The 14,101-nt window shown below is 47.6% G+C and overlaps 1 protein-coding gene across 1 annotated transcript in view; it reads right to left on the bottom strand.

Moving 5' to 3' along the window:
* Nucleotides 1-14,101, bottom strand: part of LOC129708032 (lamin-B2-like) — a 98,611-nt gene that overhangs the window by 54,994 nt on the left and 29,516 nt on the right. Inside the window, exons 4-5 of the mRNA XM_055653574.1 lie at nucleotides 8,366-8,550; nucleotides 2,808-2,996 (exon numbers count right to left, since the gene is read on the bottom strand). Coding sequence (XP_055509549.1) covers nucleotides 2,808-2,996; nucleotides 8,366-8,550 — 374 coding nt within the window. The remainder of the gene's footprint in view (nucleotides 1-2,807; nucleotides 2,997-8,365; nucleotides 8,551-14,101) is intronic.

Below are 14,101 nucleotides of genomic sequence, written 5' to 3'. Positions count from 1 at the left end.
AATAGTAAATTGTTCCTAGTGTGTAGGGTAGTGGTGGTGTACGAGGCGATCGCTGGTCGGTGCGGATTGGGTGGGCCGAAGGGCCTGTTTCCGCACTGTCTCTCTAAACTAAACTAAAGCACAGGGAACAACCCCTCCCTGGAGATCAGGCCGTTATTTATTCCTGGGTAGACATTGTAAGCAAAAACTGAGACACAAGGAACTGCAGATGCTGGAATCTTGAGGTAAATACAAAGTGCTGGAGTAACACAACAGGTCAGGGAGAATAATGGTCGCCATCTGTGGAGGGAATGGGCAGGCGGCGTTTTGGATCAGGACCCTTCCGTCGACCTGTATCAGGACAGGTAATCCATCTTTGCCTGTTTTGTTTAGTTTGGATCAGTTTAGAGATACAGCGCGCAAACAGGCCCTTCGGCCCACCAGGTCTGTGCCGACCAGCAATTCCATACACTAACACTATCCTACACGCTAGGGTCAATTTACAATCTTTACCAAAGCCATTTAACCTACAAACCTGTACTTCTATGGAGTGTGGGAGGAAACTGGAGCACCCGGGGAAAACCCACGTGGTCATGTACTCCAAAGACTGACGGGTTTGTAAATTAAATGGCTTCTGTAAAAATTGTAAATGATCCCTAGTGTGTGTGGGATGGTGTTTGTGTAAGGAGATCGCTGGGTCGAAGGGCGTATTTCCGTATTGTATCTCTAAACTAAACTAAACTATTGTCTTGGATTGGATTTGGATTTGGATTGTCTCTGGATAGAAGTGTTGTGAGGTGGGGTCAACATGGAAAGGGGTGCCCGCTGGCCAAATGGCCTGTTTACATGCTATCTATGACCACAAGCTATAACCACCACCAAACTATCCCCTGCACTCGCTCACACTGGCAGAGACAGAATGAGATGGCAGAGTGTGGAATGAGGGGAGGAAAGATTTAAAAAAATACTCTCCTGAGGCAGAGTGCACCAACCAGGCCGGACTCCAACCAGTCTGCTTCCCAGCCACACAGTCTGCGCTATTTAATCTGTACAGCAGAAAAGGTGTTCAAGCCGCTGCCTCGGCAAGACCTGCAGCATAATCAATGACCAGTCGCACCCTGGTCACTCCCTCTTCTCCCCTCTCCCATCAGGGCAAGAGGTATAGAAGTGTGAAAACGCACACCTCCAGATTCAGGGACAGTTTCTTCCCGGCTGTTATCAGGCAGCTGAACCATCCTCTCAACAACTAGAGTGCGGTCCTGTACGACTATCTACCCATTAACCTGCACTAAATGTTATTCCCTTTATCATGTATCTGTACACTGTGGCCGGCTCTATTTTAATCACATACTAGACCAAGTGTGACCCGCTGGGTCCCGTCTCCTAACTCGGAGGGGGGGGCGTCACACGGGGCGGCTGGTCCCCGAATGCAATATTTCACCACTCCCCCATAGCCCCCAACAGCGCAGGCACGGCTGACGGGTTCCCGTTGTGACATGACCCCTCCCCCACACACACTAACCCCACCACACACACTAACCCCCCCCCCCACACACACGTACCCCCCCACACACATACACAAACCCCTCCCCCCCACACTAACCCCCCCCACACACTAACTCCCCCACACACATTAACCCCCGCCAGATTTGCTGCTAAATGAGATTCCATTGTGATGTACCCAATCCCCCAACGCAACCCGCTCCCCCGTGCAATAATCGCCTCCCTCACTTTAAACTTTAAAAAAAATGCAATTCCACTAAGATTGAATGTGATGGAGGTGCCACCGACAAGGCCATCTTTTGTTGTCCATATCTAATCATTATACTTTGCTGTGCTGAGTTAGGGTGGCAGATTATTTCCTCTGAGGACATTTGCTGTGAAGGACTCAGTGTTCTGGGATAGAAACATTGTAGCCGGCAGGGCATTGTGACATCATAACTGCCTAACATAACTGCAGATTTAAAGAAATCCAACTTTTAAATGTCATTTTAAAGCATTTAAATCTCCCCCACTACGTCCCTCTCCTTACAACAATGTAAAAACACTCTCATGGCTTATGCATTGGCAGCAGAGACCACATTGTGACGTCATTGTTGGTGTTCGGAATCTTCGTGTGTAAGTGAGATCCCATTGTGAGATGCCATTGTGACATCATCACTGGAAGCTGCTAGAAGAGTCTCCCTCTCAAAGGCAGTTATTATTCTCAAAGTTGGCTTTTTTTTAACTTTAAATATCCATAACTTGTGAAATATAACATAAAATCTGAAGGAAACATATTACGTCGATGACGGAAAAAAGCCGAGAAAGGTTCTTGAGCGCTAATGAGTACCAATTGGCTATTGGCAAAAATACCATCACACAAACACACACACACACACACACACACACAGAAACAAGACAAGACTTTTATAAGTATAGAGATCGTCTGTCTGCAACAAAAGCTTTTCATTGTATCTCTGTGCACGTGACAATAAACTCAACTCAATTCAAAATCCCAGGGATAGACACGAAATGCTGGAGTAACTCAGCGGGACGCGCAGCATCTATGGAGAGAAGGAATGGGTGACGTTTCGGGTCGAGACCCTTCTTCCGACTGAGAGTCGGGGAGAGGTAAACTGGAGATATGGAAGGGTACAAGGAGAATATAAGGTGTGAAGACGTTGATCAAGGAAATGTAGATTGGTTCAATGTTGGCTGAGGGGAAGGTGACAACGGGGCATGCAAACAGTAATATTATTCAGGACAGTGAAACTAGTCGGAGAACTAGGGTGGGGGAGGGAGGGAGAGAGAGGGAAAGCATGGGTTCCAGGGAAATGTTAACTTACTTCTTTTGGACTTCTTCGAGGCAAAGGTGCAGCTGCTGAAGCTCGCGGCGAAGTTCCTCCAGTTCCATGGCAGGTTTACCGGCACTGGCCTGCAGCTCCCGTAGTTCTGCTTCTTTCTGGCACAGCAACAGCTCCAGGTTCTTCTTCTCCTCCTCCTTCTGCAAGATGGCTGTGTTGAGGGCCAGTATACTGCGGCAACAAGCAAAAGCACGTCAACCCACGGGACATCGAGGGGCACAGCGCAGAAATAGGCCCTTCGGCCCACAATCTCTATCCCACGCATGATGCCAAGTGACAATAATCTGGCTGTTCGTGACCCACTTTCCTCCATTCCCCGTCTTTCGTTCAGTTTAGTGTACGGTTCAGTACTAGTGCAAGCTGCAACCTTCCCCCCATTGACGAACTGTACACTGCAAGGGCCAGGAAGCGAGCGGGTAAGATCATCTCTGACCCTTCTCACCCTGGCCACAAACTCTTTGCATCACTTCCCTCCGGAAGGCGACTCCGGACTGTCAAAGCCGCCACAGCCAGACGTAAAAACAGATTTTTTGCCCTGAATACCAGTTCTACTCAACAACCAAAAGTCTAGCCTCATTTTACTCTGGTATTTTGTTTCATTCACATGTTGAAACTATAATGTTTTATTATTAATGTTTAATGGTTTATGTGTCATTCTTAATTGTTTACTGTATGTCGTGTTGTTACTTGCGAGCGGAGCACCAAGGCAAATTCGTTGTATGTGAACATACTTAGCCAATAAACCTATTCATTCATTAATTCTGGTTTACACCAAAGCTCTTCACTGTACCTCTGTACACATGACCATATTAAACCTAAACCTAAACTCCGATAGAACATAGAACATAAAACACTACATATAGACACAAAATGCTGGAGTAAGTCAGGCAGCATCTTTGGAGAAAAGAAATGGATGATACTTCGGGTCGAGACCCTCAGAATTAGTTTAGTTTAGTTTAGTTTAAAGATACAGCATGGAAACAGGTCCTTTGGCCGACAGAGTCCGCGCCGACCAGCGATCCCCACACACTATCCTACACACGCTCGGGACAATTAACTATTTTACCAAGCCAATCAACCTACAAACCTGTACTCCTTTGGAGTGTGGGGTGAAACCGGAGCATCCAGTTAAACCCACGCAGGTCACGGGGAGAAGGTACAAAGTCTGTATAGACGGCACCTGTAGTTAGGGTTGAACCCGGGCCTCTGGCGTTGTGAGGCAGCAACTCTACCATTGCACCATCACTCCTTGGAGCGCAGGAGGCTGAAGGGTGATCTTAGAGAGGTGTATAAAATCATGAGGGGAAGATATAGGGTGAACGCCAAGGTAGGGGAATTATATTTAAGGTGAGCGGTGTAACATTTTAATGAAGGGCAACTTTTTCCACTCACAGGGTGGTGGGGATTTGGAACACACTGCCAGAGGAGGTAGTTGAAGCAAGGACTATAACAGCATTTGAAAGACACATGGACAGTTGCAGTACATGGACTGGGGAGGTTTGGAGGGATATGGGCCACGTCCAAGTAAATGTGATTGCTTAGATGGGGCATGTTGTTTGGCATGGACAGTTTGGGCTGAATGGTCTGTATCCGTGTTATATGACTCGATGAGTCTATGACTCTGATCAATCTCTTAACATCCAGCAACATCTTAACGGAGTCAAGTTGGGAAAAGGGGATGCACAACAAGATCTGGGGGGTCCTTGTTCATCAGTCACTGAAAGTAAGCATGCAGGTACAGCAGGCAGTGAAGAAAGCTAATGGCATGTTGGCCTGCATAACAAGAGGAGTTGAGTATAGGAGCAGTTGTACTGGGCCATTGATGATATTGAATGGCGGTGCTGGCTCAATGGGCCGAATGGCCTACTCTCGCACCTATTGTCTATTATCTTGTTGAATTGCTTCTGCCCTTTTTTGAGTGCTAACACATACTTTTTATCGTGTGCTGACCAGAAATGCAGACGATATTTGACGTGTTTTGCAACCAATGTCCTGTGCAGCTGCAACACGATGTCCCAACTTCTCTGCTCCTCCCTACAAAGGCAAACTAAAAGCCTTCTCCACTCCCCTATCTTCCCGTGCCACCATTTTCTGGGAACAATGAGCCTGCGATGCAAGTTCATCAATGCTTTTACTTTTCTAACATTCCCATCAACTCCCCCCCCCCTGGCCACTCACCTTAGCGCTGTGCCCTGGGCAATTTACCGAGGCCAATTAACCTCCCCACCCATACGTCTTGGGGAAGTGGAAGAAAACGGGAGCATTGAGACCAACTCCGTCACAAGGAGAACGCGCAAACTCCACACAGACAGCATTGGAGCTGAGGATGCAACCCGGGGATCTTGAGCAGTGAGGCAGCAGCTCTACCAGCTGCACCATTGTGCAGCACCAGGTTAGAACGTGCATAAACGGTGCGTAAACCTTACCTGCCTAATGCCCCTGTCCCACTTAGGAGACCTGAACGGAAACCTCTGGAGACTTTGCGCCCCACCCAAGGTTTCCGTGCAGTTCCCGGAGGTTTTTGTCAGTCTCCCTACCTGCTTCCACTACCTGCAACCTGCGGCAACCACCTGCAACCTCCGGGATCCGCACGGAAACCTTGGGTGGGGCGCAAAGTCCCCAGAGGTTTCCGTTCAGGTTTCCTAAGTGGGACAGGGGCATTACTGTCTAGTCTATTCTGAGCAGATTGGCAATGATGGGCAACAATGGATGCCTATTAACAAGTGCAAGTTCGGCCTGGCACGGTGGCGCAGCGGTAGAGTTGCTGCCTTACAGCGCCAGAGACCCGGGTTCAATCCTGACTACGGGTGCTGTCTGTACGGAGTTTGCACGTTCTCCCTGTGACCTGCGTTGGTTTTCTCCGGGAGCTCCGGTTTCCTCTCACACTCCACAAAGGCGTACAGGTTTATAGGTGAATTGTCTTTGGTGAAATTGTAAAAAAAGTGTGTAGGATAGTGCTAAGTGTACAGGGTGATCAGTGGTCGACGCGGACACGGTGGGCCGAAGGGCCCGTTTCCTCACTGTATCTCTAAAGTCTAAAGTGAGTGGCAGATCAGACCCTTTTAGCTTGACACTGTATCTCAGCAAGAGTTCAACATCATAAGTACAGTTAACCAGTGAAGGGGAAATGCATTTATTTCAGCAGGAAGAAGGTTTTGAAAACTGTACTAAATTTAGTTGCAATGACCCAAATGTATCAAATATATCTTGCCAAGAATAGGCCATCCTTATTAATTTCTGAGTATTTTATGAAAATATGGTCCACAAAGGAATAGAAGCTCTCTGATAATATTAATACTGTTGCAAACAAGTTTGACACATAAACTAACAGTTTAGTTTTATCTTAAACTCATGGGCGTGTCCCACTTACGTGACTTTTTCGGCGACTGCCGGCATCCCCGTCATAGATCGTTACAGGTCGCCGAAAATTTTCAACATGTTGAAAATCCAGCGGCGACCAGAACAAGGTACGACTCTTTGGGCGACTACTCACGACCATACAGGCTTCACCTAGCGACGTGTCACCAGGGTGTCGTCTGTACGGTCGTGAGTCGTCTCCTAAGTCGCCCAAAGAGTCGTAGCGTCTTAATGGTCGCCGCTGAATTTTCAACATGTTGAAAAATTTCGCCGACCTGCAACTACCTATGACGGGTGCCGGCAGTCGCCAAAAAAGTCGCGTAAGTGGGACAGGCCCATTGGGTTTTGAATTTCACTGTTGAAGCCTGCTTTCAGCCCAAGAAAACGCATAGATAAAACTCCTATAATCTAGCAAACGTAGGGTTTTGATAGTGTTGTTTAGAGATACAGCATGGAAATAGGCCCTTCGGCCCATGCAATCCATCGGTCAACCATTCAGAAGATAGACACAAAAAGTACTAAGGTATCCCACTTTCTCATCCGCTCCTGGCATGAGGGGGAATATTATTTTGCCAATTCGTCTGAAAAACAACATCCCTTTGGATAAACACAAAAAGCTGGAGTAACTCAGCGGGACAGGCAGCATCTCTGGAGAGAAGGAATGGGTGGGTGACCCTTCTTCAGATAATGTTGGCACGGGTCATTGGATGCTCTCTGTAAAACCCAAACGTACTTTTATTTCAGATATAAGAGACTGGAGGAAAGACACAAAATGCTGGAGAGACTAAGCAGGTTCGGAAGACACCTTGGAGAACATGGACAGGTGACGTTTCGGATCGAAGCCCTTCTGGGAAGTGATAGGTGGATACAGTTGAAGGGGGGGGGGTCAAACAAAGGGGACTGACACAATTCAGAAACCAGGCAATGTTCTCCAGAGATACTACCTCAGCCTCTGAATTACTCCAGGACTTGGTGTCTTTTTTTTGTAAACCAGCATCTGCAGTTGCTTGACTCCACACTCTGTGGAGAACATAGATCAGGTCCCTTCACCTATCTCATAGTCTATTGTCGACATCCAATCTCTGGGCTTTACCAACCCATCTGCCAACCAAAAATGCCCCCCTCACCTATCATTGGCCAGACTTTGCCTTGCAGTTCACCTCTCTTCTAGTTATCTTCCCCCACCTCAACTATAATCAGTCTGAAGAAGAGTCTGAATGTTCTCCCTCGATGCTGCCTGACCCCCTGAGTCACTCCAGTACTTGGCAACACTTTCATCTTACCTTTTCTAGGAAAAAAACTTTCCGGTGAATCTGGGAAGTGGAAAACACACAGGTCCATGCCCTTATGTTCACGGTGAGGGGGGAAAGATTTAATAGGGACCCGAGGGGAATCTTTTTCACACAAAGGGGGGTGGGTGTATGGTACGAGCTTCCGGAGGAGGAGGAGGTGGTTGAGGCAGAGACTATCGTAATGTTTAAGAAACGTTTAGGCAGGTAAACCGTTGTATTGGATAGGATAGGATAAGGGACAGGCTCAGGCGGGATATTGGCCAGTCGCAGGCAGGTGAGGTGGGACTAGTGTAGATGGGGGGGGCGTGTTGGTCGGTGTCGGCAGGCTGCGTGACCTCCATCAACTCTATAATGCAATTCCATTCTTCCCGAATTCCTCGCAACTCCACCCAGATTCTATCACTCATCAATTGTCGGTGGCCAGTTAACCTACCGATCCACCGCACCTGGACGAGATCCACAGGGAGAACATGCAAACTCCACTCAGACAGCGGCCAAGGTCAGAATTGAACTGGGGTCTCTGATACCGTGAGTTAGCATCCCCAGCACTTGTGCCGTTGTGCCACCCGTGTACCATGGTCGGTGTGGGCGAGTTGGGCTGAAGGGCTTGTTTCCACGCTGTATGGCTATATGAGATGGAACTAGAATAGATGGGACATTGAAGGGCCGAATGGCCTCCTCCTGCACTTATTTTCTATGTTTCTATGACATGTTGGTCGGTGTGGGCAAGTTGGGCTGAAGATGCCTGTTTCCATGCTGTATGGCTCAAAGACCCACCCCACAAGTGGAAAGAATAAAATGCTGACTTGGCCAAACATGTGTTGGCTATGCCGGTGGTTGGCCCCCTTATCTGCAGACTGGAGTATGGACAAGTCAAGAGAAGCCATTAACCTTTCCCTGAAGTCCGCTATGAGCTGTGAGTTTTTCAGATTGTTGATCTCGATCTGCATCCTTTCCTTGCAGTTCTGGTTCAGCTGTTCATGCAGACCCTGTATTTCCTTATTGTACAAATTACGAGCCGAGACGATTTCCTCTTCCAACTCTTGAATCCGTTTCATATCATTTGAATTATCACCCTGGGCAGGAACAAAACAAAAATAACGTGCCTTTAGTTCAACCCGGCAGATCGAACAAGTCGATGTCACAAAGATTTTAGTTTAGTGTGGAGATACTGAGCGGAGACAGGCCCTTCGTGTCCACAGAGTCCACGCCGACCAGCGATCCCCGCACATTAACACAATCCAACACACACACAGGGGACAATTCACATTTTTTAAATATACCAAGCTAATTAACCTACAAACCTGCACGTCTTTGTAGCGTGGGAGGACACCGAAGGTCTCGGAGAAAACCCACGCAGGTCACAGGGAGACGTGCAAACTCCGTACAGACAGCACCCGTAGTGAGGATCAAACCCGGGTCTCCGGCGCTGCATTCGCTGTAAGGCTGCAATTCCACCGCAGTGCCACCGTGACCGGGTGGTGTACATGGACTTCATGGTGGCGCACTAGGTAGAGACACTGCCTCACAGCACCAGAGACCCGGGTTCAATCCCGACCTCGGCCGCTGTCTGTGTGGAGTTTGCACGTTTTCCCTGAGGCTGCGTGGGTTTCCTCCGGATGTTCCGGCTTCCTCCCACATCCCCAAAGATGTGTGTGTTTGAATGCTAATCGGCCCTCTGTAAATTATCCCTCGTGTGTAAGGGGGTGGGTGAGAAAGTGGGATAACATGGGGTTATGGAGAGAAGGCAGGAGAATGGGGTTGAGCAGGAGTGATAGATCAGCCATGTCTGAATGGTGAAGTAGACTTGATGGGCCGAATGGCCAAATTCTGCTCCGAGAACAAATGAACTTAGGGAGAATGGGCAGACAACATTTCTGATTTGGCCCAACCATTTCCTTCCACAGATACTGCCTGACCCGTTGAGTTCTTCCAGCACTTTGTTTTTTACTTATGATAATTCCAAACCACACTGTCTGGAATGCTGCAGTCTGGGATCCCGTCTAGACCTGTTGGAACGAAAGCATCTCTCACCATGCTCACAGCTCGCCCTGGTGTCCTGAAACTATCTTTCTGCCTCAGCTAATGTCATCATTAAAAGCAGATTAAATGCTCATTACCACTAATGTAGACGCTGTCGATTTCCCATTCCCTGTGACATCTCTTGGTGCACACTGTATCAATGGCCCTGTGGGAGAGAACTCCTGCATCCATATAGAACTCAACATATAACCATATATCCATATAACAATTACAGCACGGAATCAGGCCATCTCGACCCTTCTAGTCCGTGCCGAACACGTATTCTCCCCTAGTCCCATATACCTGCGCTCAGACCATAACCCTCCATTCCTTTCTCGTCCATATAACTATCCCATTTATTTTTAAATGATAAAAACGAACCTGCCTCCACCACCTTCACTGGAAGCTCATTCCACACAGCCACCACTCTCTGAGTAAAGAAGTTCCCCCTCATGTTACCCCTAAACTTCTGTCCCTTAATTCTCAAGTCATGTCCCCTTGTTTGCATCTTCCCTCCTCTCAGTGGGAAAAGCTTATCCACGTCAACTCTGTCTATCCCTCTCATCATTTTAAAGACCTCTATCAAGTCCCCCCTTAACCTTCTGCGCTCCAAAGAATAAAGACCTAACTTGTTCAACCTTTCTCTGTAACTTAGTTGCTGAAACTCAGGCAACATTCTAGTAAATCTCCTCTGTACTCTCTCTATTTTGTTGACATCCTTCCTATAATTAGGCGACCAAAATTGTACCCCATACTCCAGAATTGGCCTCACCAATGCCTTGTACAATTTTAACATTACATCCCAACTTCTATACTCAACATCCACCTATGGGAAACAAGGAACTGCAAGATGCCGCACCAGAGAAGTATGGTGAAGGTTATTCCACTCTGTATCTCAAAAACTAAAAACATTGCCCAGTCCATCATGGGCACTAGCCTCCTCACCATTGAAGGGATCTATAGCAGGCGCTGCCTCAAGAAGGCAGCCAGCATCATCAGTGACCCACACCACCCTGCCAACACTCTCATTTCGACCCTACCATCCAGGAAGGCACGGGAGGCAGCAAACTGTGGCCTCCAGGATGAAGAGCAGCTTCTTCCCAACAACCAACATGCTCTCGAACACAACACTAACCTCAGCAACCATGAACCTCGATGGACACCTTTGGTTGCACTAAAGACTTTGGGGGGGGGTGGGAGGGCTTTGCACTCATATTACAGTTATTAGACTTTAGAGATAGACTCTGGCCCTTCGGCCCACCACTCCGTGCACTATCCTATTTCAGGTCAGGTCGGGGGGAGTTCCCCCCCGCCACGGGTACCATGTAATCCCGTGCTATCTGCTCCATGGTCGGATAGTCGGCGACTAAACCGTCTCCCCCACCTGGTTTGCCAGGCGAGGAGGGGGCTGTGGACCCCCAGCAGGACCAAAAACAAGACCTGTCAAAGGGCGGATGAGCTCCTAGCGAGCCAACGGCCATCCACACTTCAGTAGAAGTTGCGATCACTGTCGTACACAGCATTGTAAGGAATGACGATAAAGCACACACACACCAACATCCTATACTTCCAGCAGCGGAAGTCCGCAGGAACTGGAGGACGGAGATGTGTGGTGCGTCTGTCACCGCTCCGAAACCAGCACCACTGCGTCGCTAATGTTTTCAATGACGATGGATGGATGGATGGACTAATCTACGCACAAAAGGGCCAATTTTTCAACTTAGCAAAGCCAATTAACCTACAAACCTGTACATCTTTAGAGTGTGGGAGGAGACCGGAGCACCCGGAGAAAACCCAGGGGATCATGGGGAGAACGTGCAAACTCCGTACAGCCAGAACCTGTAGTCAGGGTTGGTCCCGAGTCTCTGGCGCTGTGAGGCAGCAACTCTACCACTGTGCCACCGTGCCACCCTACTTAGTTGAATTTTTTGAAAAATGATTATATATTATCTGTATGTTATTTCATTTACCGGCCTGTTAAGCTGCTGCAAGTAAGAATTTCATCGTCGATACAAAACGCTAGAGAAACTCAGCGGGTCAAGCAGCATCTCTGGAGAAATGTAATATGAATTTCATTGTGTAAGAAGGAACGGCAGATGCTGGTTTAAACTGAAAATGGACACAGAATGCTGGAGTAATTCAGCGGGACAGGCAGTATCTCTGGATAGAAGGAATCGGTGACATTTCAGGTCAAGACAGTCTGAAGGGTCTCAAACCAAAACGTCAGCCAGTCCCCTTCCCTCCAGAGATGCTGCCTGGCCCGCTGAGCTACTCCAGCATTTTGTGTCTATCTTCGGTGAAATTCATTGGTACGTATGATATTCAAACACTCTTGGCTCGAGCTTGGGGTGGGCAGGAGTCGTTACCTAGAAACATAGAAAATAGGTGCAGGAGACCATTCGGCCCTTGAAGCCAGCTCCGCCATTCATTGTGATCATGGCAGATCGCCCCAAATCAATAACCCATGCCTGCCTTCTCCCCATATCCCTTGACTCCACTAGCCCCTAGAGCTATATCTAACTCTCTCTTAAATCCATCCAGTGATTTGGCCTCCACTGCCCTCTGTGGCAGGGAATTCCACAAATTCACAACTCTCTGGGTGAAAACGTTTTTTTTCTCATCTCAGTCTTAAATGGCTTAAAACCCACAGTCGTTCTCAGGAGTCCCAATGCAGCTTTGTAGCCATAAAGTGCAAACTCAACCCATTGTCTCTGCCGTGCTGGGACCAGATGGGACTTTGTTTACACCAGCGAGATCAGGGCGAAAGATCGCACCAGGCAAACAAGCTCCATGTTCTGATTCGCAGGAGGGGGGAAAGTGCAGGTCTCAGCACTTCACTGAGCAAAAACATTCCTGGACTCCCCGACCACAATCTATCAACAGATTTATCTTAAGGAAAAACAGGATATAAAACAATAGGTGGAAGTGCTCAGTACGAGGATGCATTCTGAGGTTAAAAAAAAAAACACCAGGGTAATGGCTTAAAACGGCAAGAATGATGGTGTGACCTTTTAGCATTCTCGCCGAAACTCGACTTGTTTTTTTTCAAACTCAATTTTTTTTTTTGTTGTAGAGAAGTTGTGCAAGAAAACGGCAACATCCCAGTGGGAAAGCATGTTCATGTTACAGCAAAACACGTTACTCAAATGATCCCGTCCTAAGCCACTGCTCTCAAATATCGAGCATTTAATTCCACCCTTGTATTTCACTCAAGGGGTCTTACAAGGCTAACATCTGCCACAAGCCTTTGAGACGGTCTTAAACAATTCCCAGACAGCCGCCCATTAATAATATCCCTGCCGCAGAGCTGTGGAGAGCAATTAAGCACAAATGGAATGAGTCAGAAGGAACTGCAGATGTTGGTTTACACCAAAGATAGACACGACATGCTGGAGTAACTCAGCGGGTCGGGCAGCATCTCTGGAGAAAAGGAGTAGGTCACATCTTGTGTCGAGACCCTTCATCAGACTGAGTGTGGGGAGAGGGAAACAAGAGATATGGAGGGGTAAGGTGTGAAAACGATAGATCAAAGCAGGCGATGCTCAAGAAAATGTAGAATGGTTCACTGTTAGCTGAGGGGAGGGTGACAAAGAGGAATGCAATCAGTAAAATTAATCAGAAGACAGTCAAGTCATCATCATCAGAGTCTATAGCAAAGATGTGTAGGAAGGAAGTGCAGATGCTGGTTTACACCGGATATAGGAGACACAAAATGGTGGAGTAACTCAGTAGGTCAGACAGCGTCTCTGGAGAAAAGGAATAGGTGATGTTCAGATCCAAAGATATTAATTGCTAATTTGCAAGATTCAAGATACAATTTAATTGTCACATGTACCAATTAAGGTACAGTGAAAATTGAGTTACCATACAGCCATACTAAGTGAAAAGAGTATATACCATATAACCATATAACCATATAACAATTACAGCACGGAAACAGGCCATCTCGGCCCTACAAGTCCGTGCCGAACAAATTTTTTTCCCCTTAGTCCCACCTGCCTGCACTCGTACCATAACCCTCCATTCCCTTCTCATCCATATGCCTATCCAATTTATTTTTAAATGATACCAATGAACCTGCCTCCACCACTTCCACTGGGAGCTCATTCCACACCGCCACCACTCTCTGCGTAAAGAAGTTCCCCCTCATATCACCCCTAAACTTCTGTCCCTTAATTCAAATGTACATATAATTTAACATAAACATCCACCACAGTGGAATCAAAATTTCTCACTGTGATGGAAGGCAGTAAAGTTCAGTCAATCTTCCTCCTTTGTTCACCCGTGGTCGGCAGAATTAGGCCATTCGGCCCATCAAGGAGAGGGGGGGGGGGGGTCACTCGAGGTGCGAGCAGGTACAGAGCAAAGCGGAACCTGCACTGATGACTGAGGAAATCAGGGCCTCTTGTGCTGGCGACTCCAGTACATGTAATATCTGGCTTTCTCAATGGGGTTTCTGTAAAGTTTGACTTTAAAGACGACTCGTTTTCAAATGAGCAAATCCCGAACCATATCCCAAGGACATTATTTAAAGGTTTCAAAACAAATGTGCTGGTTCGAGTTATCACTTGGAACACAGGTTTCCCGTACAGCAGGCGAGCTGAG

Source organism: Leucoraja erinacea, chromosome 22 (genome assembly GCF_028641065.1).
Source record: "Leucoraja erinacea ecotype New England chromosome 22, Leri_hhj_1, whole genome shotgun sequence".
In the NCBI taxonomy this organism is placed as follows: Eukaryota; Metazoa; Chordata; class Chondrichthyes; order Rajiformes; family Rajidae; genus Leucoraja; species Leucoraja erinaceus.
Note: the sequence above shows the minus strand (reverse complement) of the source record. Positions and strands in the feature narration are given on the sequence as shown.